The sequence below is a fragment of the Meles meles genome, chromosome 1 (assembly GCF_922984935.1).
Source record: "Meles meles chromosome 1, mMelMel3.1 paternal haplotype, whole genome shotgun sequence".
NCBI lineage: Eukaryota > Metazoa > Chordata > Mammalia > Carnivora > Mustelidae > Meles > Meles meles.
The window spans coordinates 110432431-110457557 of NC_060066.1; the positions used below are offsets into that span (position 1 = coordinate 110432431).

General features: G+C 43.2%; 1 protein-coding gene across 1 annotated transcript; it reads right to left on the reverse strand.

The window, feature by feature from the left end:
• Nucleotides 1-1634: 1634 nt before the first annotated feature.
• LOC123950349 (neuroblastoma breakpoint family member 6-like protein) lies at nt 1635-21963 on the reverse strand. Its single transcript, XM_046018190.1, has 8 exons — nt 21786-21963; nt 18415-18514; nt 16361-16596; nt 14063-14114; nt 12465-12628; nt 10408-10515; nt 9513-9632; nt 1635-1807 (listed from the first exon to the last, which is right to left on the reverse strand). The coding sequence occupies exons 1-8, from the start codon at nt 21961-21963 to the stop codon at nt 1635-1637; spliced, it is 1131 nt and encodes a 376-aa protein (XP_045874146.1).
• Nucleotides 21964-25127: the final 3164 nt, after the last annotated feature.

A 25127-nucleotide genomic window follows, 5' to 3' on the forward strand; every position in this document is an offset into this window, starting at 1 on the left:
AGTTTCCTGGTGGAATGTCACATTCCTCCCATCAATGACCTTTAGGTTTAGAAGAAATTTAACTTTATTTATATTTCCTTTCATCTCAGTCTCCTTAAGTTTTATGGAGGAGAGGGTGATGTTAGGGCTTTAGGAACTGAGTTGCTTGTCTCTGGAAGTTAGGCTATTGATAAGATAGCTTCTTTGTTGTTTATCACTAGGACATTTGTAAACCAACGGAGACTCCTGTCTTGCTGGATTGTGATCTCCACAAGTTAACTATTTGTTTTCCTTTTAGGGCAGCCAGGAGTGCCTGAGGGATGTCACACATGTCACCGAGGTGGGGGAGGTGAGGGAGAAGGGGTGAAAGGTGCCGGCTTTTACTTTGTCCTCAGCCAGCCTTCTGCTCCTTCATCATTATGTAAATAATTAGGCCAAATCTGTTGAAACTGGACTTGTTCTTCAAATAAATTAGTCCTAATTTGACTATCTCTGGAAATGAGGGTTATTTTAGAGGGAAAAAAAAGGATTATGTTTTAATAACACACCTTTGTGGGTTCTAGATTTGATTGTCTTTAAATGTTTGTTGTTTACCTAAGTTAGACAACTTGGGGTAAACGTCAGAGAAATTCCACAATAGCTCGTTTAGACAATCTTCTTGCTTTTTATTCTGTGGGATAATAACAGGATCCCATGGCACATGATTAAACAATTTGAAAATGGGATTAATTCCCCCAACAATTCTGTAACTTATCACCTTGACCAATTCTGTGTGGCCGGGAAATGAAATTGCCTAAAAGCCAAAAGCACCCCACTCCATAGGATTAACTATGGACTTGTGGAGATAATAGATGACCCCACTTTCTTTATGATTGGTTGAGTAATGCTCTTAGATAGCCTTACCTCCTGAGACAAGTTTTCTCCCACTTGCCAGTGATCCTTTGTAATTAGAACGTTAATACCTCAAACAAAGAGCTTAAGGGTAGTTTTCAGTTATATTTATCCTAGAAGCCACCTCTATTGAGATGCAATTGTAAACAAAAGCTTTTAAGCATACAACAGTACTCCTGGTAAAAGAAGCCTCAAAGCTCGTTATAAAAGGGTCCCTGACTTCACATCAGGTCCAAAGTGTCTTAGAAACCAAAGGCTGCCGAGGAATGATGGAGTCTTTGCCAGTGTAGCGACTGGTGCATCAGGCTTTGGGACTTCCCTTAATTTTTACTTCAAGCCTTCACAGGAACTCAGTGAAGACATGGAACGTATCACAGATTCCTGAACATCCCTTCAGAAACAACTCTCCAGTCTGGTGGCAATAGCCCTCCAGAATATGAGGGCCCTAGATCTCCTCACTGCTGAAAAGGGAAGGAACCTGTCTCTTCCTACAAGAAGAATGCTGCAGTCCCAGATCATCACTTCCAAGGTTCCCGAGCTCCAGAAACGCATCCAGCGCCATTGAGAAGAACTCACATCTTGGGGTCTCAACCCACAATCATGGACATCTTGGCTATTACCCCTTGCAGGCCCTTTATTGTCCCTACTCCTCCTAATGACCCTCGGTTCTTGTCTCAACAGCCTCATCCCTTTCATTTAGAAATACTGTCTCTCAACACACAACTGCCCATATCCTCATCCTCTGCGGATATCGTTCATTAAATCTAGACAGTGATGATCTTTAGGGTACCCCTGCTGATCATCAAGACGGGGGACATGAGGTGGACGGAAACTCCCAGCTCCAGCTCCTTTCCATCCCTGGCTCCCTTTTGCTCCTGCTGGGGCCCAGAAGGACCAAATAGCCAACTGGTTTGACTAAGATAACAAGTCATTGTTCCTGCAGAGACAAAAGAAAAGACCAGAGGCAGGGTCCTGTTTCAATAAGAAAAGGGAGAGAAACAGCCCCGGAGGTGATTTAGCACGCTCCTGAGATGCCTCCACTAGATTACACTGCCACAAGAAAGGGTCATTTGGCCTTAAGGAATTGTGAAAGTGTCCCGGCCTTGAAAGACGGAGAAAACATGCTGCTACCATCCCCCATTGCCTGTAACCATAAAAACTCACTCCTAACCCTATTGGGCGCTCAGTCTTTGGGAACGATACCACTGAGCCCCCTGGCTGTGTTCTCCCATCTCTCCGTGTGCCATTTGGGTTTCCTCGGTCACCTCAGATTTTCCGCAACAATAACTGTATTCTTTTAACTTTACTGTAGGTTGGAAATGTTTCAAAGAAAGTAATTTTTTTCCCATTTTATTTATTTTTTCAGCGTAACAGTATTCATTCTTTTTGCACAACACCCAGTGCTCCATGCAAAACGTGCCCTCCCCATTACCCACCACCTGTTCCCCCAACCTCCCACCCCTGACCCTTCAAAACCCTCAGGTTGCCCCAACCTCCCACCCCTGACCCTTCAAAACCTACAAACACAGTGATCCGAAGGGGCACGTGTACCCGAATGTTTATAGCAGCAATGTCTACAATAGCCAGACTATGGAAAGAACCTAGATGTCCATCAACAGATGAATGGATAAAGAAGATGTGGTATATATACACAATGGAATACTATGCAGCCATCAAAAGAAATGAAATCTTGCCATTTGCGACGACGTGGATGGAACTAGAGCGTATCATGCTTAGTGAAATAAGTCAATCGGAGAAAGACAACTATCATATGATCTCCCTGATATGAGGACATGGAGAAGCAACATGGGGGGGTAGGGGGATAGGAGAAGAATAAATGAAACAAGATGGGATTGGGAGGGAGACAAACTATAAATGACTCTTAATCTCACAAAACAAACTGGGGGTTGCTGGGGGGAGGTGGGATTGGGAGAGGGGGAGCGGGCTATGGACATTGGGGAGGGGAGGCGAATCAAAGAAAGTAATTTTGATTGTAAAATTTAGGATACTGAACAGGTCAGTCCTAGACTAAAAATTGGCCTTCTATGGGTCTCCCCCCTTGCAGGAAGGTATGGCAGTCCTCTATACTACCTAGCAGTACAAGAAAATGTAAGTCACTAGTTTGCTGTACACACCCATCTAAAGGATCCTTTCCTGCCATCTAGCAATTTGTCCTTCCTACATTGATCAGCCTTCAAGCCTGGAAATCTGGTAAGTTTGAGGCTACTTTATATGTTTCAAAGCTTCAGAATAAGATGTCTGGCTTTCATATTTAATTTCAAAAGACAAATCAGTGGGTACTTATTTTCAGGGAAAAAAATCCAAATGAGGGCCCCGACCCCTTCTCTGCCTACTTGCGATCTCTGTCAAATAAAATCTTAAAAAAAAAAAAATCCAAATGAGAGTAGAGTTATCTGAAACCCACCAGTTCCTGTAGATATACTATTTCTCCCTGTGTACTCTAAACAGAGACCTCTAGGATGCAACTTTTGCTAGACCTATACAGGAAGTACAAGGGTGAACACAAATTCTCAGGATCCTTCTCTGGCAGTGATTCTATCATCCTTTCTTTGGATTCCTCCCCAGTAGACACGTATGAGACTGTTGCTCTGCTTACAGACACCTGTAAAGGCAGATTTTTTGCCTGAGTTATCTCAGTTCCCAGAGTGTGAGACACAATGTAGTTTTTGTATCTAATACCAGGTGCTCAATAACATTTAATTTTGGAATGAAGTGATGCATACAGCCTTGGTTGCTGTCACTCTGGGGTATAAATATAGCAGACATACTGAGTTTCCTGTTGTTAGCTGGAGAAGGAACACTTTGTAAATTTAATTTGTTAAAGAAAAATGACAGGCAACAGAGTATATATAAGATAAACTCTATTCTTTGAGATTTCTAACTTTCATCCTTCAAGGAAACGGACATGTGCTTAAGAGCTGATGAACAGTCTACAATGACATTATTCTGACTTATTCTTGATCCAAGTCCTTGACATTTTCTTCCAGCTGCTGCTGACTCCAGTTATCCACAGGATGGGAGTGGGGAGAGAAAAGGGTGAGGCAACTCACAATCCTCAGTGAATCTGCGTCTTGGTGTTTCTTACGTAGTTGTCAAATTTGCAGGATGAAGAGCTGTGATTTCTGCAAACAAAAATCTAGAGTGGCTGTGAAAGTTGATTCTGAGAGATGAAGTCTTCTTGTTTTCATATTTGGGAATTTCATTTTTTTTTTTTAGTTTTTCTCATCAATGGGGAAACTATGACTAAGCGTTGCTGAAATAAGAACTTTTCGTATTTCCACTGTTAGTTCTTACCTGAAATAGAAAAAAAAATGAGAATTTTTTATTAGTTCTGCTGATATTGAGGCTGAAATGACAGCTAAGGAAGCAGCGAAGCCGAGTGCAACTTGAAAAGTGGGTAAGTCATGGTGGTAAACTACAGTCTGGAAAGAGTTACACTAGCAGATTAGAGGGGCAAGTCCTCTAAAATATATCATGTGCCCTGTGGTGTGGAATACAGGGTCCCACCACCTCATAATGCTGATAGCTCTGGTCAAACTGCTGCAGGTGGGCTAGACAGATCCCTACCATCACCTCCCTCAGGATCAATTTATTCTACATTCTACTCTTCTGAAGAAAAATGAAGACATTTCACACCTCCCAGGAGATGTGCCTTGCTTCAAATATGTATATTCAGAAATAGTCTATTCTAGAAATAAGAGCATACTTTGCATGAAAAAAGATTTTCATGCTCCTAATACATGTCCTTCATATATATGTAACCTTTAAATAGTATACATATATATGTATGTATATGCGTGTGTGTATACATTTTTTTTTTAATAGGAGGGTGGTGCCAAGGTAGGAGTCCTAGAATGTGAAAACCAGCAGAGTCCTAACACACAATCTGTAATATTGTGATGTATAAGAAATGTAAATTTGATCTTTGTTCTAGTTTCTGGCAGAACTCTTAAAATGCTTGGTATTAGTCTTTTGTTATGTTAATGAGGTGACTTTGGGAAAGCCCTGGAGGGAAGGAAGGTGATTATCAACCTTATGATTTCGAAAGTTCAAACTTTTAGTCTTTTTTTTAAATTTTTTTTTAAAGATTTTATTTATTTATTTGACAGACAGAGATCACAAGTAGGCAGAGGCAAGCAGAGAGAGAGAGGGCGGGGGGGGGGGGGGGGGGGGGGGGGAAGCACTGAGCAGAGAGCCTGATCCAGGGCTCTATCCCAGGACCCTGAGATCATGACCTGAGCGAAGGCAGAGGCTTAACCCACTGAGCCACCCAGGAGCTCCTGAACTTTTGGTCTTACATATCCCCCTGACCTCTGAGGATGAGAGAGGGGCTGAAGTTGACTTCAGTCATCAACTGCCAATGATTTATTCAATCATGCCTATGTAATGAAGCCTCCATTAAAAACCCAAAAGATGTGGGTTCAGAGAGTTTCTGGGCTGGTGAACACGTAGAGGTGTTGGGAGAGTAGAGCTCCCACAGAAAGCATGGAAGCTCTGTACCCTTTCCTCATGACTTGCCCTATGCATCTGTTCCTCTGGCTGTTCTGAGTTATATCCTTTTAAAATAAGCCAGTAATCAGGGCTCCTGACTGGCTCAGTCAGTAGAGCATGCAATGTTTTTTTTTTTAAGATTTTATTTATTTATTTGACAGACAGAGATTACAAGTAGGCAGAGACGCAGGCAGAGAGGGGGGCGGTAAGCAGGCTCCCTGCTGAGCAGAGAGCAGGGCTCCATCCCAGGACCCTGAGACCATGACCTGAGAAGAAAGGCAGAGGCTTAACCCACTGAGCCACCCAGGCGCCCCAAGCATGCAACTCTTGATCTTGGGGTCATGAGTTCCAGCCCCACACTGGGTGCAGAGATCTCTCACACACACACACACACACACACACGTATACATGGAAAAAATAAACCAGTAATCTAGTAAGTAAAATGTTTCTCTGAGTTCTGTGAGACACTCTAGCAAATTAATCAGACCCTAGGAGGGGGTTCTCAGGAAACTGATTTATAGTCAGATATACAGGAGACAACCTGGATTTGCTACCAGCATCTGAAGTGGGGGCCAGGGTGGGGGCAGTCTCACAGGACTGAACTGTGCTGAACTGTGCTGAACTGAAGCTGTGGAACCTAATGCTATCTTCTACTGGGTAAACCTAGTAGGTAATGTCAGAATGGAATTCAATCTTAGGACATCCAGGTGGTGTCCCAAAAATTGCTTGTTGGTGTGGAAACATCCCCCCTCCAAGCTGGAATTGGTACTAGAATCTATTTACTATCCAAATCCAATTCCACTTTTGGCCTTGAAACTGTGGTATCAAGAGGCCAAGTAGTAATTAAAGCTACAAGACCCATAAATGAAAATGCTGAGACTAAAATCCACGCCTTGAGCCTTTTTACTCTGTCGCAAAGTTTAAGAAAAAAAGGGAGAGGAAAGGCTCCAATCTGTAGGAAGCCAACAGGAAGCCAACAGGCTCCACGCTATATTGAGTACCTTGGCTGGGACAGGAATAAGACTTTATAGAGTCTCTTCTTAAGAGATTGCAGAGAAAGAAAGGAATCATCATAAAGAGAAAAGAGAAAATTAGCAAATAAAAGCAAAGTTAAAGCTTGGACTGATCCATTTACACCCTTTAGAGCCAAGAGCCTGTAACATTAATTCTCCATCAGGTTGTTAGAGTAGGGAGTTAGGTTCTGACAGGATATGGAGGTCAACGAGGGTCATGGGCAGCCACTGGGAAGGTCAGAGGCCTGTCCTGGCCAACACACTAGAAGAAGCTAGATCAAACCAGACCAGCCAAGATGGCAATGCCATCACAGGAAACCCCTGACCAAATTAGGAAGAAAAAGTCAAAGCCCTGCTTCCCGCCCCTTAGCTAACACCTGTGACTATAAGAAACCCAACCCCCAGAGGACGCTGCTCTACCTCTCTCTTGAACTTGCCTGCTCTCATAGCTCAAGAGTGTACTTTTTTGCTTTAACAACTTTCCTGCTTCTTTACTCAATCCACTGGGCTACGTGTCTTTGAATTTCTTCTCGTGACAAGACCAAGAACCTTCAGTAACTCCTGGTCTGGCTAGGTGGAAGCACCAAGGGCCGGAGGTCTCCCCAGTTCGCATGGCAACACAGGCACCACTTAGGAACATTTGGAGGAATATTTCCACTAGATCAACTGAGTTTCTAAGTAAAAACTCAAAAAGTAATTTCTCATTCTTAGGTGTTCCTTATCACTAAATTCTTTCCAAACTACTTCTTGGGGAAAGATTTTATTTTTAAATACTTCACTTCAGCATAGGGAAGCCAAGTATAAATACAAATTTTTGTTCTCCGAAGTTTTTTTTTTTTTTTTTTTTTTGGCTGCTATATTCTCTTTAGAACAGTAAGATCTAAAAGCTTTTGAAGGCATCAGATTTCGTGTAAAGATTATTTTCAAGTTAAAACATCCAATCCCCCCCTCCCAAAAAATATCTAAAATCTTAATTTCCTTTATCTGCTCTAGAGAGACCGGTTATAGATCTAATCCATTCATCTCCCTTTTCTTTTCTCTTTTTTTCCATGCTATACAAACAAGACTGTTGAAAGAGGAATGCAACTCCCATCAATGGCTAGTATGGGCCTTTTATAAGTAACTGCATTATTTGGGATATTTCTGTACTGATGAGATGAGATCTTAGTAGATTGGTGGTCCTTCTCATTGGTAGCCACATATTTGAATCACCAAGAAACTTTTAAAAACTAATACCCCAAATACCTGTGAAACTATTTTAATCAGAATCTCTAGCTGTGATATCTGGGCATTCGTGTTAGGCAAAACCTTAACCAGGTTCTTATAATGACAGCATGAGTTAAAGGTACTTAGGAGGGGTGCCTGGGTGGCTCAGTTGTTAAGCATCTGACAATGGGGCTCCCTGCTCAGCGGGGAAGCCTGCTTCTCCCTCACCTACTCCCCCTGATTGTGTTCCCTCTCTCGCTGTGTCTCTGTCAAATAAAGAAATAAGAATAAAATAAAAAAATAAAGCTACTTAGGAGACCAGCCCTATTTCCCATGGTTCTCTTTGTTTCTCTCTAGCTGTCCCACCCTGGGCTTCTTTCCCCTGGGACCTAAAGATTTAAATCTTCCCTCTTTTGATCTGAGGTGAATCTCTTTCTCAATTGCATTTCCTTCTGTTTATTTATCTGGGTCTTTACCAAGTTCACCTCTAGATTACATTTTCCCAAAGTTAATTCACCACAAAGTTTTCCTCAAGTCAAGCAGATGGGCTTTCCTTTGCCTATACCTAAAGATCATGGATAATGATTTACAGGTAGGGTCTCTGGGATTGATACAAAATCCCAGGTCCTTCCACTCTCTGAGCCACCAGGCAACTGGTTCCAGTAATCTGAGGTCGGTCCTATTTAGAAGTAGAAGAGTCCTTGGAAACAAAAGCAACATAGGTACAAGAAGGCAAAAGGAGGGGTGCCTGGGTGGCTCAGTTTTGTCTGCCTTTGGCTCAGGTCATGATCCCAGGGTCCTGCGACTGAGCACCCACATCGGGCTCCCTGCTCAGTGGGTCAGTAGGGAGTCTGCTTCTCCCTTTCCCCACTGCCCCTGCCCCAGCCTGTGCATGCATACATGCTCTCTCTATCAAATAAATAAAATCATTTTTAAATTTTTTTATTTTTAAAAGATTTTTTTTTATTCATTTGATAGAAAGAGAGAAAGCAAGAGAGGGGACACAAGCAGGGGGAGCAGCAGAGGGAGAGGGAGAATCAGGCTTTCTGATGAGCAGGAAGCCTGATGCATGGCTCAATCCCAGGACCCTGAGACCAACTTGAGCTGAAGGCAGAGGCTTAACCCACTGAGCCACCCAGGCACCCCTTAGGGGAGCTTTCTTAACTGACACCTACAAGATCAGGCAGGAATGTCTATCAGGGTGGGCATTATACACAGCAAAAACTTAGTAAATACTGAGTTTGGTGTATAGGGCATAGGCAGAAGATATTTTGCAGGTTTGTGAATATTTTTGCCAATCTGAGGGTCATTTGGTTTGATTTGGCTTTTCTCAATAGTACGAGTTGGGAACCATAAGGTGACTGGAATATTATTGTTTGAGTGCAATAAATTTGTATTTTGCCAAGGATCAATATAAGCTACACTTATCTCAATTTTTAAGTACTCTATTTTCATCCATTTGAAAACTGGGGTTTTGCTCCTTTTAAGCTCATTTCTGGTCCTCACATTTCCTCAAAGACTACTGACCTAGAATCTAAATTCTGTTTGCTTGTTCTTTCAGCATTCTAAGACAGAGTTTATCTAATCTTGGCAAATTTTACTCAGTTAAAATAATTGTTCTCTTATGTCTTCTCACCTTTGAGGATTGTTCTTGTCTTCTCAGGCTTGCATTAGTGAGGTGTGGTTTGTACCTAAAATGGTGCATTTCTCAGAGGTACTCCTTCCTGGAGCCTGGAGTCTGGGGACCTGTAGAGGGAGCACCTAGGAGGGAGCCCTCTCTAGACTGAGAATTATGAGTCATGAGGCTTTGGGTAGCTGTGGCCTCCTGATCATTTTTTGTTTTTATAGCTGGGTACGGCAAGAGACAAGAAGGCTGAGAGTGACCGTCTCTTGTGGGTTTTGACGACTTACCTCTGGAAATACGATTCAGGTGAGTCAGAAGTCTCAGACTTTCTTCCCTGATACCACTGTTTTCATTGTACAGCTGCACAGCAGACTCCAAGCTCTGCCTGTTAAGGTTAGATGTGCATCCTAGTCCAGAAAATAATTATAGTTTAGGCCAAGTTAAACACATTCACTTGAGATAATGCTTTCTGCAATTCATTTTCCCTTCTTTCTCAGCTCATAAGAAAACTTTGGGGACTCAGAGGTTGGGCCTTCAGTGTAATGGGAGAGAAGCTTAATTTTCACAAGGCCCTTAACAAGTGCCAGCTCATTCATTAGTATTATCACACCCAATGGCTGAAATTATGAAGGACACTTTTCTCACGATATAGCTGCTGCTTTGGTGTGGAGAGAGGCCCAGTCACTGTTCTGACCCAGTCCAAGACTGAGGAATGATGGCCTCTGTGTGAGTGCAATCCAGGAGAAGGATGTGGGGAGAAGAACCATGCTGGGGACAATGAAAAGTAACGAAGACATTAGAGAAGGGGATGAGGGTGGCAGCAGCCGAGACCCTCACTCTGCTGAATGTGCTACTCAGCAACCTGAGTTCTACTGGATGACCACCACGTGAGGGGCAGCAGAAGGGATACAGCAGAGGAGTCGCAAGGAGGGTTTAGGGGGCCAGACAACTCAAAGATGGAAGCATAGCTCAGCCTTGGGGCAAATCTCTATCTGAGCTTATCACCTTATAAATAGGAATATTCATACCTGCCCTATTCTTCCTAGTTGGGCCATTTGTTAAGAGTAAATGAAGTAAGGTATATCAAGTTCTTGCAATCTGTGAAGCCCTGAAACACACACGGCAAATCCTTGGAAAGATACATAAAGCCAGAAGCAGGCAGACTTGGCCGCCGCCCCCTACCGTTTCCTTGGTCAGAAATGCGGAGATGATGTTCCAGGTTTTCTTGAAGGCAGTCATTGATGAAAAGAATTTCCCTCAGGTGCTGGTGCAGGTTGTGGATCTCATCTTCTGCAGCCATTCCACCAGACAGGGAATGAGGTAGAAGATGGAGAATCCTTATCACTAATGGGGTGGCCTTTCAGTAAGATCCCTGCCTTTTGCCATTCTTCTGCCAACTTCCTCTTCCATCAGGGAAAACCAAGGAACTTCCTCTAACAGCCCTTTAAATAACTTCAAAGCATGGTCCAGTGCTAAGCAAACTCCACAGGACCACCTCTCACACAAAGATCTGGGAAGTATAAAGGGGGTTGACACAAGGCAGGAAAATACCAAAGAACCCTTCTGAGTAGGACTTATCTAGTACTGGAAGAGGTGTGGGCACCTCTGAGGTAAGACTTTCCGGTACGGGGAATGTCTCTACTAAATAACTCTCCCACATGCTTTATGACTGAACATCTTTAATAGATGTCACATCTCCAGGTGAAATGGAAAGTAGGAATGAGGAAGCCTCTGTAAGGGGACTGCCTGGGTAATAAAAGGCACCCACCATTGGCAAAAAGACAAAACCTAACAAGGTTTCTATCACATTAAAAAACTCAGAGAACACTGAGTGGATTAAGATCGTCTCCTTCTCGGGGTGCCTGGGTGGCTCAGTAGGTTAAGCGCCTTACTCTTGATTTCTGCTAAGGTCCTGATCTCAGGATTGTGAGATTGAGCCCCACATCGGGCTCCGTGGTCAGCAAAAACTCTTTGCCCCTCTTTCTCTGCTCCTCCCCCGCTCTCTCTCTCTCTCTCTCTCTCAAATAAATAAAATCTTAAGAAGTCTCTTACTCATGCCTACAAGAGGACTTAAGACATGTAATCCTCTAACACTCCAAACTTTTTTTTTAAAGATTTTATTTATTTATTTGATATAGAGAGTGATCACAAGTAGGCAGAGAGGCAGGCAGAGAGAGAGAGGAGGAAGCAGGCTCCCTGCGGAGCAGAGAGCCCGATGTGGGGCTCAATCCCAGGACCCTGAGATCATGACCTGAGCCAAAGGCAGCGGCTTAATCCACTGAGCCACCCAGGCGCCCTAACACTCCAAACTTTTATCCTCAAAGAAAAGTCAGTCAAAAAAGGAAAAGGAAATGAAGGTTGAGATTTTAATCTACACACACACACACACACACACACACACACACACACACACACACAGCTTCCCCTAGGGACTCTTATATGCCTGGAGGAACTACACTGGCTAGTTTGGGGTTTCTTAGGAAAGGGGCATGCTAGCGTCATGGCTGGTAGATTAGGCCTTTTTTTCCCAGTAGATAGGCTGGTTGTTGGTTTAGATTAGATTATAGCACTGAGACTAAACCCACAGACATTTTAAAAAAATGGTTTCACCCAAAGGTTGGGAACTCTAGCCATTTACCCAAGGGTTGCTAAGAGCTGAGCCTTGTCCTTAGGGAAGACACCTGATGTTCGGGTACTAAGATGGAACTTTTTAAGGAAGCAAGTCATCTGAGGGGAGATGAAGACTGCAGACTAGAACCATGATACTCCACCTCCAAAAATACGGGCAAAACTGCTGATATTTCTCAAGCAATACTCAGATACATAAACAATACATATACACATACAACTAAGATGCTTCATCTTAGAGGAGGTCTATTAGATTTCTGTACACAGCTGAAGTGGTAGCAGAGAGCCTGTCATGATCCCTTCACCCTTGGTCTGGCTTGCCTTGAGTCCACCAGCATGCACATGCCAGCAGGGGCCAGAGTGACTGAGATGAGGTCTGGACCAGGAACAATGCAAATTACCTGAGCCACCAGGGACCTGTACTTGAAACTTGGTACCAGAACTGTGTTCAGCCTAAGCACTTTTTCAAGGTCAGTCTTTAGGGCCTGCCTGCAGAGATGATCTCATGCAGCCTAGACAGAGGCTGTAAGCATGTAGAAGCTACTGGAGCTTTAGTCTCCATTCTTCCAGTGTTGGTGGAGTTTTATTCTCTTTACAATGGGAATACTCACTGGTGATTTCCACAGCAGAGCTGGCTTCCTGCACATCAGAGGGGAAGGCACTGTTGCTGAGAGGCTGGTGAGAGTCACAGCGACTGGAATGAGTCAAATACCGTTCATCTAGTGAGTCTTCCCAGACTTCATTCACTTCTTCCTCCTGGAGCTCCCTGCTGAGCCTGGGGTGGGGGTAAGGAAGGAGAGAAGACAGGAGATTAAACTAAGGCAACATGGAACCACAGCTTTAGAAGTGGTCCTATCTGAAGCTCCTAGAAGAGACACCAGAAATCAAAGTGGCCAACTGGATGAGAAAGAAAGCATAACAATCCACTCCTGATGGGGGGTTACTGTACCTAGAGCTGGGCAGAAGGGAGCAGCAGCAGCTGTTCTGTGTGCTGATGCATATAGCCCCGGCTATTTGAGAAAATACACTTAACGACACACAAAGACCTAGGATAATGGTTTCAAAATGCTGCGGACAACCTTTGTTTAATATAATATGAAGTGGTCCCCTAAATACTGGCTCCTGAGACAATGTCTCACTCTGGTTTGCTTTTTCTTTTCTTTTCTTTTCTTTTTTAACCGTACAGGTTTTTAGAATACAGAAACCAGGGATCTCTGGCCCTTATGTCAGACTGACTCTAGCTAACTAAACTTAATTACTAGGAAATGGTAACCAAGAACTGCACAGAGAACAGACAACATTGTTCCAAAGGACAAACACAATATGTATGATGAATAAATGAAACAGGTACAATCAGGGGTTCTTGGGCGGCTCAGGTGGTTAAGCAACGGCCTTCAACTCAGGTCATGATCCTGGAGTCCCAGGATGGAGTCCCGCATGGGGCTCCCTGCTCAGCAGGGAGTCTTTTTCTTTCTCTGACTCTCCCCCCTTCTCATGCTTTCTCTCTCTCTCAAATAAATAAAATCTTTTTAAAAATTAAAAAAAAAAAAAGAAATAGGTACAATCAGCAGTTTCTGAGTTTTTTTCCCTGCATCTAGGCATTTGGTCTCTTGGCTATTGCTTCTGGAATCTTCTCTAGTGTTGGGGCCAGGTGGGAAGGGAAACTCTTCAAGATGGCGGATACCCCAAAATGGCCGAGGTTCCTGTCATCACCTTCTCTGGGGATGCCAATGGATCAATGACCTGCTGACAGCTTGATGCAGACCCTTACACCTCCCCTTTGGACTTCCCCAACCCAACCCTATACCCCTCAAACCCCAAGAAGAGGACGTCACCCTGACTTGTCGGATTACAATCCTTCCTTTGCATAGAGGAAGTCACCCTGACTGGTCGGATTACAATCCCTCCTTTACATAGAGGAAGTAACTCTGACTGGTCGAATTGCAATCCTTCCTTTGCATATGAGCCGACCAATAGGAAACAGTTCTGCTTTCCAACTTTACATAAACCCCTGCCACCTTGTCTTGCTGGCAACTTCCCCAACTCACTGCCCTCTTTTGAGTCCCGGGACCTCGCCCGAGAGTGCTCACAATAAAGATCTGTTCTCGGACCCTCGCTTGCCTTGGCGGTCTCATTTCCATTTAGTTACTGAGAAACCTGACATCTAGACTTCACCATTCTATTATTAGCCCTTTCATCATTCATTTACCCGGGTGCCAATGGCTCCTGTCCATCTTCATCCTTCTTATCATTGTGATTTTCTGTGAGCCAAAAAACAGAAATAGCCAGTCAGAAACTGAGCAGGTCCCATTTCACGCATTACAAATATGAGAGCCTATATGATCAATACTGTGTTTCTGATCATATGTGTTCATAGATGATCACAAATATGAGGGCCTATATGATCAGAAACGAACACTCTGCATGTTTGTTTCAGAAGGCTCTGAGAGAGAAGGTTTAGGTTGTATCTTTAGAGAAGTAGCCTAGCAGGTTTTCCTGAGAAACACTGGATGGTGTTTTCCTGGTATGGCAAATCATTACCGTGACAATTGCTACCAAGCCAAGGCAAAAAGTTTAAAATGTCTTTTGTGGGGCGCCTGGCTGGCTCAGTGGATTAAGCCGCTGCCTTCGGCTCGGGTCATGATCTCAGGGGCCTGGGATCGAGCCCCGCATCAGGTTCTCTGCTCCGCAGCGAGCCTGCTTCCTCCTCTCTCTCTGCCTGCCTCTCTGCCTACTTGTGATCTCTCTCTCTGTCAAATAAATAAATAAAATCTTTAAAAAAAAAAAAAAAAAAAAAAAAAAAAAAAAAAAAATGTCTTTTGTCCGATGCACAGAATTCTTGCTTAGCTGCCTTGTGGACTTCTCCAGCTGTAACCACACAGCTAGCTGCTGGCTAGACCATGGTTGTGTGTCCTATTAGGCTCTCATGGAGAACCCACTGCAATCTCTGAGGAGCATTATTTAAAATGTCAATCCTCCTCAAACTTTTCATAGATTCAAAACAATGCCACTCAAAATCCCAAGAGGATTTTGTTGCTGTGGCTGTTTTTTAAAACAGTAATGGTGACGCCTGGGTGGCTCAATGGGTTAGGTTAAAGTCTCTGCCTTCAGCTCAGGTCATGATCTCAGGGTCCTGGGATTACGCCCTGCATCGGCCTCTCTGCTTTCCCTCTCTCTCTCTCTGTCTGCCTCTCTGCCTACTTGTGATCTCTGTCAAATAAATAAAATCTTTAAAAAATAAACAAACAGGTAATGGTAAGCTGAATATAAAATTTATATGGAAAGGAAAAGGACCTTGTTTTAGGCAAAGAGTTCTTAGATATATATAACTACAAAAGCATGATTCATAAATTGGACTTCATTAAAATTAAGAAATTCTGCTCTCTGAGGACACTGCTAAAAGAATGAAAAGATAAACCATAGTCCAGGAGAAAATATTTGCAAATTAAATATCTCATAAAGGACTTGTATCCAGAAATGTAAAGAACCCTCAAGACTTGATAATATAAGAGCAAATAACTCAATTTTAAAATGACAAAATGTCTGAATACTGGCTTCACCAAAGATATAAGGACAGTCAATGGGCATATGAAAAGATCCTTAACATCGTTAGCTATTAAGGAAATGCAAATTAAAACCACAGTGTCTTCTCCCACCCCTACACTTATTAAAATTGCTAAAAAGACAAAACACAAAAGAACAACAACCTGAAATTATTAAAAGTTGATATTGGGGAACAGCTGAAACCTTCACACAATGCCAGCGGGACTCTGAAATTTTAAAGCCACACTGGAAAACAGTGTGGCAGTTTCTTCTAGGTTAAACATATACTTACCACGTGACCCAGCAATCCCACTTCTAGATATTTACCCAAGTGAAGTGAAATGAAAATGTATTTTCACACAAAAACCTGTATGTGAATCTTGATAGCTATTATTCATAATTGTCCCACACTGAAAATAATCCAAATGCCCTTCACTGGGTAAGTAGATAAATAGAAGTGGTGTATCCATATAATGGAATAATACTCAACAGTGGAAAAAGAAACAAACTGCTGATACATTCAGGAGATGGAAAATTGGTAGGGACAGAAAATAGATCCAGTGGCTGCCAGAAACTGGGACGGGAGACAATGTTCAACTACATAGAGGCACAAAGGAACTTTGAGTGGTGATGGAACTGTTCTGTATCCTGGTTGTGGCCGTGCTTACACCTCTGTGTATGCATTTCTCAAAGCTCACAGCACTGACACTACAGTGTGCCATTTTATTGTAAATCAATTACCCTTAAAAGAAAGAGGAAATGTCTGTGAGGGCTCACGTTGGGCCCAGGTGAGTGCTCCCAGGTATTTCTACCTGATAGCATTACTATCAATAGGTTGAGAAGGGCACAAAACAGGACATCTGGCTAAAAAGTCACTCTTAGAGTCATGGAAGCATAGAGACTTATGGGAGGCGAGGACCTTTGGGAGGATCTAAGGGTCTCCATAGCTTGTAAGCCAACTTACCAGTGACGAGTTTGCTGGCAAGGTTCTCTGCCAGCTGGCTTCCGTGGGCCAGTTGTTCACAAAATCTCTGTCCCTGGTAGTGGGCAATGTCAGTGCTCCTGAGGATGCCCTTAAAAGACTTGACCATGCTCTTTGTATGCTGAATGAAAAGATAACAGACACCTTTTCCTTCCTGTATCCTCTGTCGTAAGTGGGTCAGTTCTCGTGCCTGAGCCTGAATCAGGGGATCATATTTCCTAAAGTAAGAAAAAAAAGTAAAATATAATGGCACACAGCTTATGGGAGTTTCAGCAGAGACATCTCATAGAAGGTCCCTAAGAAATTTCCCAAGTTGAATTTTTACACAAGTTGTGTGACTTGCCTGTGGCAGAGGGAATGAGGGAACAGTACTGGGTTTGTTTCTTTTTTAATTAACTTTACTTTGAAAAGATGCCCCTTCAGTTCCTTAATTCAGCCCACATCCATTTCCATGGAATATAGGTCATCAAGCATTATGCAGAAAATGTGGTGCACACACGCACAAGCCAGATATAGAAGTGTTGGCTGGGTACATGTGGTGTTGATTCAAAGGATGAAAAGAAAAATCAATGAAAGGGTCAAGAAGGATAGCATTCTTTTGTGTGACATGAAAATAAGCCATAATCAGGAGACATTGAAGAGTAAGTAAGTTCTGAGTAACAACAATTATATCACTCTAAGTGGGTTTTCACCATTTTTTAATGATTATACAAATATTTAGCATTGACTTCAATCCAAAATGTGAGCTCTCTGAGGTCAGAGATAGCGCCGCATATCACACAACTTACAGTGCTCGACAGAGTGTACACACACAAGCAGGTATTCAGTTAATACTGAGAACCACATAATCCTCAAGCTGGACTAGACATTTATATTCATCTGTCTCATCTGATGCCTGAACCTCCTCCCTGCTGTCCTACTGAGTGATATTCCACAGACCGTCTTTCAAACCCTATCCCACAGAGCTCCTATAAAGTGTCAGAGCTGGGGAAGGCTCCAGACTTAGGCTTCCTTCAATCAGGTATCTCTGCTTTAGTAGATTTTACACACTTGAGCTTCTCAGATTTCATTTCAACAGAGGGCTAAAAGACATTTTGAATGCCACAATCCGGCCTATATTTTAAACCCTTCGAGGATAGACCATGCTAGTCCTCAGCACATTATAACCTATTTTCCAGATGACAGCTGCTTGATCATCCATCTGCCCAACAGGCCTACAGTTAATGCTCCACATAGTATGGTACTTAAGGGAAAAAAAATTCAAAGTGGAGGAGAAACATATCATGAAAAGGCACTTTGGAAAGCTGGGAAAATCTCTCTTGTAGAAAATGTTAGTCCATTAATGATAACCACCACACCTATAAAAAATAAAAGTATAATAATCACAGGAAATATTTGTTGAGAGCTTCGTATGTGTCAGAGATGACTCTAACTTGGAATCATGCATTATTTTTTAAAATATTTTATTTATTTATTTGACACAGAGAGAGAGACATCACAAGTAGGCAGAGAGGCAGGTGCGGGGTGGGGGGGCCGGTGGAGCAGGGTCCCTGGTGAGCAGAAACCCAGATGCAGGACTCCATCCTAGGATCCTGATCAGGATCTGAGCTGAAGGCCGAGGTTTAACCTCCTGAGCCACCCAGGTGCCCTGGAATCATGCATTTAATTTTCATAACCCTCTGAGGGTTACGCTACTGTTTGTATTTTCATTTTACAGGTGAAGTAGTGGAGAAAACTGAGATGCAGGAAAGTCAAGTAAATTTGCCCAAGCTCACACAGCTAGAAGCCACACTGCTAGTATTCCATCTCAGGTATCTGTCTCCATTTTATTCATATGCTATTTAAGGGAGAACCCCAGACACCTAGCTACTCTACCACCCAATTCCCACAGCCCCACCAGTGGTCTTTATCTAGTTCTGTGCCTGCCATGGACTTTTTTATACCTCTCCTTGTACAAAAGCGCTCTTTATATCAGCAGCCTGCGCTGCCCCACTTCATACTGTAATTCCCACTTTCCTACCCAGGTACCTCCTTACCCAAGCCTTGTAGCCGGTCTCTTTTTCTCTGCCAGCTCCCCGTCAAACTGCACTTCCTCCTCCAGCACGGATTCGATGAGGCCTTTGTACTCTTCACTCTCTGAGAAAATAGACACACCTGCCTCAGTGGAAAGCTGGACATGCTGCTGTGGTTGCTGCCCTCAGAGGAGGCGGCAGGGTCCATCCCAAGGACAAATGGAACCCCATTACCAGGCTCCATGCTGGGATTTCCACATCTCATTCCTCAATCTCCCACACTATATGGCACTTTAGATATGAGGAAAGAGAAGCTCATGGGCAGGTAACTTACTCAAGATGACTGAAATGGAAGGAGACAAGTCAGAATTCGTATCTCCTGAGGTCTGACTCCAAATCTTGGGCCACTTTACCAGTCCTCATAGCGTCTTAGGTAAACCATTAACCTAGCACATGAAGTACTGATTTCCTGTGTGTTGGGGAAGTCTCCATATGTTGAGTTTCAATAATGCCCCCAATATTTCAAAGATTTCCAAGTTTATCTGGATACAACTATGTAACAGGTATCTTGAGGGGCAAAAATCTGAAAGATGTATGTTCAAATGCTACCAGGTGTTGTGTTAGAGGGAAAACTAATACATAGTGCCTCCATGGCATTGTTCTACTAGATTTTCAAGAATTAGTATCATGTGGGGATGCCTGAGTGGCTCAGTTGTTAAGTGTCTGCCATTGGGTCAGGTCAAGATCCCAGGGTCCTGGGATCAAGCCCATGCTCGGCAGGGAGCCTACTTCTCCCTCTCCCTGCCACTCCACCTACTTGTGCTTTCTCCCTCTCTCTCTGTGTCAAATAAATAAATATTCCTTTTTAAACAGTTGCCTTGTTTTTTTTTAAGATTTTATTTGAGAGAGAGAGCACAAGAAGAAGGAACAGCAGGCAGAGGGAGAGGAAGAAGCAGACTCTCTACATAGCAGGGATCCTGATGCAGGACCCGATCCCAGGACCCTGGCATCATTACCTGAGCCAAAGACAGCCACTTAACCGACTGATCCACCCAGGTGTCCCTAAATAAACATTCTTTTTTTTTTTTTTAAGATTTTATTTATTTATTTGACAGAGATCAAAAGCAGGCAGAGAGGCAGGCAGAGAGAAAGAGGGAAGCAGGCTCCCTGCTGAGCAGAGAGCCTGATGTGGGGCTCAATCCCAGGACCCTGGGATCATGACCTGAGCCAAAGGCAGAGGCTTTAACCCACTAAGCCACCCAAGTGCCCCCCTAAATAAACATTTAAAAAAAATAAGAAAGAAAAGAAAAAGAAAAAAAGAATTAGTATCATGTAATCACCACTACTAGCTCAAAAGGTAAATATTATTCTTATTACCATTACAGATGAGAAAACTGAGGTACAAAGAGGGTAACTTGGATTTGAAGTCTGGCCCCAGGATACGTGCTCTTAATCACTGCACTGTATTACCTTTACACTAAGATCTAGGGTGGTATCTTTTTTCTTCTCTAGCTTCAAAAAATTTGTCTTACAATTGTGATTTTAATGAGTGATGTAAAAAAAACCAAAACAAACCTTATAGTTCCACATCCCAAAGCTCATCTTTTTCCTTCTTTAATAAGTAGGCTTTTTAACTTTTTTCTCCATGTCTAGTAAGTTGGATAGCAAATTTTATCCATTGATTTAGTGAAAAATAACTGTAGAAATCTGAAAGCAAACTTTTTTTTTTTAAAGATTTTATTTATTTATATGGTAGACAGAAATCACAAGCAGGCAGAGAGGCAGAGAGAGAGGAGGAAGCAAGCTCCCCACTGAGCAGAGAGCCCGATGCGGGGCTCGATTCCAGGACGCTGGAATCATGACCTGGGCTGAAGGCAGCGGCTTTAAACCACTGAGCCACCCAGGCGCCCCAAACTTTACTTTAATATCAGCAAGAATCTTCCTCTAATATTTCTGTCTCTCATGTGTCCTCACTCCATCATGGTTCCCTTGGTCACTACATCAACTCCCTCCCCAGCCCCCATTACCAACAGGTTTGGGATTGTCCAAGGATTTCCAAATATGAGAGTTGAGCATGGAGAGGAAAGGGCCAGCTCCTACACTGACCAGGTCTGCTGGATTGGAGGCCTTGCCCCCTTAGCCTCACCCTTATTCTGGCTACCCGTCTCAAAGCCCAGATCCTGGACTAGCTTGCTGTCTGCAAAGTTCATATTCAGAGAGAGACTAAAAAGGTGTTACAGTCTCTGATTTTCCTGGAAATACTTTCAATCTCATCACAGTGTGAGGAACAGCTTCTTAGAACTCATATGGGAAAAAAATCTTGCTCCAGGCATCAGGACTTCCCTCTGTGTCTGCTATCGATGTTCTGATCTCCAGGTATCTGCAGTTAAGTTGGGAATAGACAGCTTTAAGCTCCTATAAAGCAGAAAAGAATACTCATACACTCCTAGTGCAGTTAGCACAATGCTTTGCAAAGTGGTACTTTGTCAAAGTTGGAACTGAATCCTCATATATTTGAGCCAACAGTGATATTATGTTTCTAGAATCTGACACATGTTCCTGTGAGAGAAAAAATAATTCAGTGTCTGAACTAGGTTTTAGCCTCTACGCCTCCCTACCTCTCACTGTAAACTTTATTCCTTTTGCCTCAGTGTTTCCATCTGCAAATTGAGGGTAAAATACCCACTTCTACCTTTCCAGGAGTATAGTCAGGATAAGATTTTGATGGAGGGAGAAGAAGAACGTTTGGACAGTGTTTAGTTTCTCATGGGGAAGACAGGCCATCATTTATGACTCTGGTGACTGTGAACCCAGGGGGCTTACTGTCTTTTTTTTTATTTTTTATTTATTTCTTATTTTTTTTATAAACATATAATGTATTTTTATCCCCAGGGGTACAGGTCTGTGAATCGCAGGTTTACACACTTCACAGCACTCACCATAGCACATACCCTCCCCAATGTCCATACCTCACCCCCCGCAACCCTCAGTTTGTTTTGTGAAATTAAGAGTCACTTATGGTTTGTCTCCCTCCCAATCCCATCTTGTTTCATTTATTCTTCTCCTATCCCCCTAACCCCCCATGTTGCATCTCCACATCCTCATATCAGGGAGATCATATGATAGTTGTCTTTCTCCGATGGACTTATTTCACTAAGCATGATACCCTCTAGTTCCAACCACGTTGTTGCAAATGGCAAATCTTTTTTTTTTAATATTTTATTTATTTATTTGACACAGAGAGATCACAAGGAGGCAGAGAGAGAGAGAGGAGGAAGCAGGCCCCCGGCTGAGCAGAGAGCCTGATGTGGGACTTGATTCCAGGACCCTGAGATCATGACCTGAGCTGAAGGCAGAGGCCCAACCCACTGAGCCACCCAGGCGCCCGGGCTTACTGTATTTCTGCAGCCGGATGGCCAGGATGTAAACAGTAGCCTTGGATGTGAGGAATTTCTCCATGAGGTCCCGGAAGTTCTGTTTGCTTTTTTCCAGCTGGGAGCACAAGTACTGGTTGGTTTCCAGAATGCTCATTTCTGTCCTTGGATCAGAGAAGGTGGTGAGAGATTCTGCCATGCTGAAGCTTGTGGTGGTAGAATAAGTATAACCAGAACCTGGGGAGCAGAAACCCCACAAATTAAAAACAAGTGAAAAGTGGGGTGCCTGGGTGGCTCAGTGTGTTGAGCTTCTGCCTTCAGCTCAGGTCATGATCCATGGTCCTGGGATCCAGCCCCACATCGGGCTCTCTGCTCAGCGGGGACCCTGCCCCCCCACCCACCCCCCTCCCTACTTGTGGTCTCTGTCAAGTAAATAAATAAATCTTTAAAAAAGAGAGAGAGAGAGAGAGAAGGTTATGGTGACAGTTGCACTGCCCGGTAAATTACTAAAAAAAAAAATCACTGAAATACACAATCCCAGTGAGTAAGTTTTATAGTTTGTAAATTATACCTTGAAGTTTCATTAAGCGGGGGGAAAAAATGGATTAAACAAGTTGAAAGTACGTAGATGAAACTCATAACTCACGTTGGGGCCAAACTTTGTCAGCATTCCACAACTAGAAGAATTCTTAACCACAAAAACAAGGCAGAAGATACCAGAGCTCAGAGCCTGGGGCACTGCCTATAGCTCAGGCTCTGGTAAGAATGCCAGACAGAGCACCCAGGCTGCCAGGTAACTGTTTGGAGTCACAATAACAGAACTGGAAAGTCAGAGCTGTCATGGAATCTTAGGAGCCCCTGTCTTCCAGTTGCTGAGGCCATGCCGAAACACAAGGTCACCTGGTCTATTGTGAAGGTCACCACTGATGCAGAGCCCACCCACCCCCAGCAGGCACTTTCAGTATTTGTGTGCCCAGGTGCTGATACCACATCTCTCTCTAAAATATAAGCATATTTTTCATTGTTTATTCTTGTAAGTGCATAGAAAACATAAGGAATCAATATTTTCCCAAATTCTTTTATCATCTGAAGGACTGTCATGAAGTCACTTCACTTTTCCGTCAGGAAAAATTTAAGTTTCAAAGTTTAAAACTTGTTGACAGTCTTGGTGTTCTTCTTTGGTTCTCTAGTTTTATTCCATGTCAGTTTAACATTATAAGAAAAAATATGAGTATAATATTCAATGTGTGAATAATTAATTTATAAACATTTCCTTTTTTTTAAGATTTTATTTATTTATTTGACATACAGAGATCACTAGTAGGCAGAGAGGCAGGCAGAGAGAGAGGAGGAAGCAGGCTCTACACAGAGCAGAGAGCCCAAGCCGAAGGCAGAGGCTTTAACCCACTGAGCCACCCAGGCCCCCTAAATAAATAAACATTTCTATCCTGTCTGAATTTTCTTCTTGCCATAGCCCAGGGTTATGTCTGCTGCTGTTCCCTCATTGAGGAAGTATATTAGCTTTTCATTAAACTTGAAGTCACGTTTGACATCCCTATTTCCTAGCCTCACCCTCCTCCTGTATGTGTGGATTGTTCTGTGTTTTAATTTCTATACAGGTATTTTGTGATTGTCACTTATGAAAATCATTCTAGCTCCACAGGGTATCTTTCCCATTTGTCAAAGTCATTGAAAGAGTTTTTGTACATGTCTCTGAATACATGCAGTGGTGACTCATACACTAGTGTTACTCTTTTTTTTTTTTAAGATCTTATTTATTTATTTGTCAAAGAGAGACATAAAGCACAAGCAGGGGGAGTGGCAGGCAAAGGGAGAAGCAGGCTCCCTGTTGGGCAAGGAGCCCAGATGCAGGGCTCCATCCCAGGACCCTGGATCATGACCTGAGCTGAGGGCAGAGGCTTAACCAACTGAGTCACTCAGGAGCCCAAAGTAATATTATTCTTATGTCCAGAGCAGTTTTTGTAGAACACAGATTGATAGTTTGTGTTGACCCCTATCTGCTGACTTGTGGTTGTTTTGTCAGAGCAAGGTAAAAATCAAGGTCATGGGTGTATGGTGGTTGGTGGTGATTCACAGCATTTCTATGCAATGACATATAGTGAGATCGAGGCTGAAGTTTTAAAGAGAAGCACAGTTGGGAGAGAAAGTGATCCTCTGACACCTCCTTACTTTCTATGGAGCAATTTCTCCCTGGTTTTGTGAGTCTGACACTAGAGAAACTTCTCTGGAATCTGTCTCTTCCCTTTAGCTGTTTTGCTTTTCCAGGCTAGTGGCCCACATTATGTGTGTCCATGGCCACCTCCGTATGTGTCACTGAACATTCATGACAAAGTGAAAGAGGACCAAACAAACTACCCAGCCCATTTGCCAACTTGCAACTATGTGATAGTATTGGTTTGTGAGATGTCTCAAAATTTATTTTTTCTTGGGGCGCCTGGGTGGCTCAGTGGATTAGGCCGCTGCCTTCGGCTCAGGTCATGATCTCAGGGTCCTGGGATCGAGCCCCGCATCGGGCTCTCTGCTCCTCAGGGAGCCTGCTTCCTCCTCTCTCTCTGCCTGCCTCTCTGCCTACTTGTGATCTCTGCCTGTCAAATAAATAAATAAAATCTTAAAAAAAAAAATATTTTTTCTTAAATATTTTATTTATTTGACAGAGAGAAATCACAACTAGGCAGAGAGGCAGGCAGAGAGAGAGGAGGAAACAGGTTCCCCGCGGAGCAGAGAGCCTGATGCAGGGCTTGATCCCAGGACCCTGGGACCATGAGCTGAGCCGAAGACAGAGGCTTTAACCCACTGAACTACCCAGGCGCCCCATGTCTCAAAATTTAAAGATCTCAGTCCTTTTAAACATACTGAGGCTTTTTTCATGGCCTAGTGTATGGTCTATCCCGGACAATGTCCTAAGCGTAGTTGAGAGAAACTGTATCATTCTGTTCTTGGTGGCTGGAGCATTCTATAGATGTCTGTTATGCCATGTTGTTTAAGTCTTCTATTTCCTTGTTGATCTTTTGCAAGATTTTTTTTAAAGATTTTATTTATTCATTTGTCAGAGAGAGAGAGAGGACACAAGCAGGGGGAGCAGTAGGCAGAGAGAGAAGCAGGCTCCCTGCTGAGCAAGGAGCCCAATGTGGGACTCAATCTCAGGATTCAGGCAGGGAGAAAATCTTTTTTTTTTTTTTAGCAATAGAAATAGCACAATGAGGTGGTGGAAGTGAAAAACAACTGTCAGCAATCTCCAACCAACACTAAATACAACCAATTACAAAGGATTCAAATCCTCTCAAATTAGGTGTAAAAGTCAGTTCCAGCTATGGCAGTATGGTAGATAGAAAAGGGCTGTAT

Coding starts and splice junctions, on each gene's coding strand:
- LOC123950349 (XM_046018190.1), bottom strand. CDS start 21,963: ATGGCAGAATCTCTCACCACCTTCTCTGATCCAAGGACAGAAATGAGC. Junction 18,515..21,785: donor CATCCGGCTGCAGAAATACA/GTAAGCCCGGGC, acceptor CTATTTTCTCAG/AGAGTGAAGAGTACAAAGGC. Junction 14,115..16,360: donor TGCCAGCAAACTCGTCACTG/GTAAGTTGGCTT, acceptor TTTGGCTCACAG/AAAATCACAATGATAAGAAG.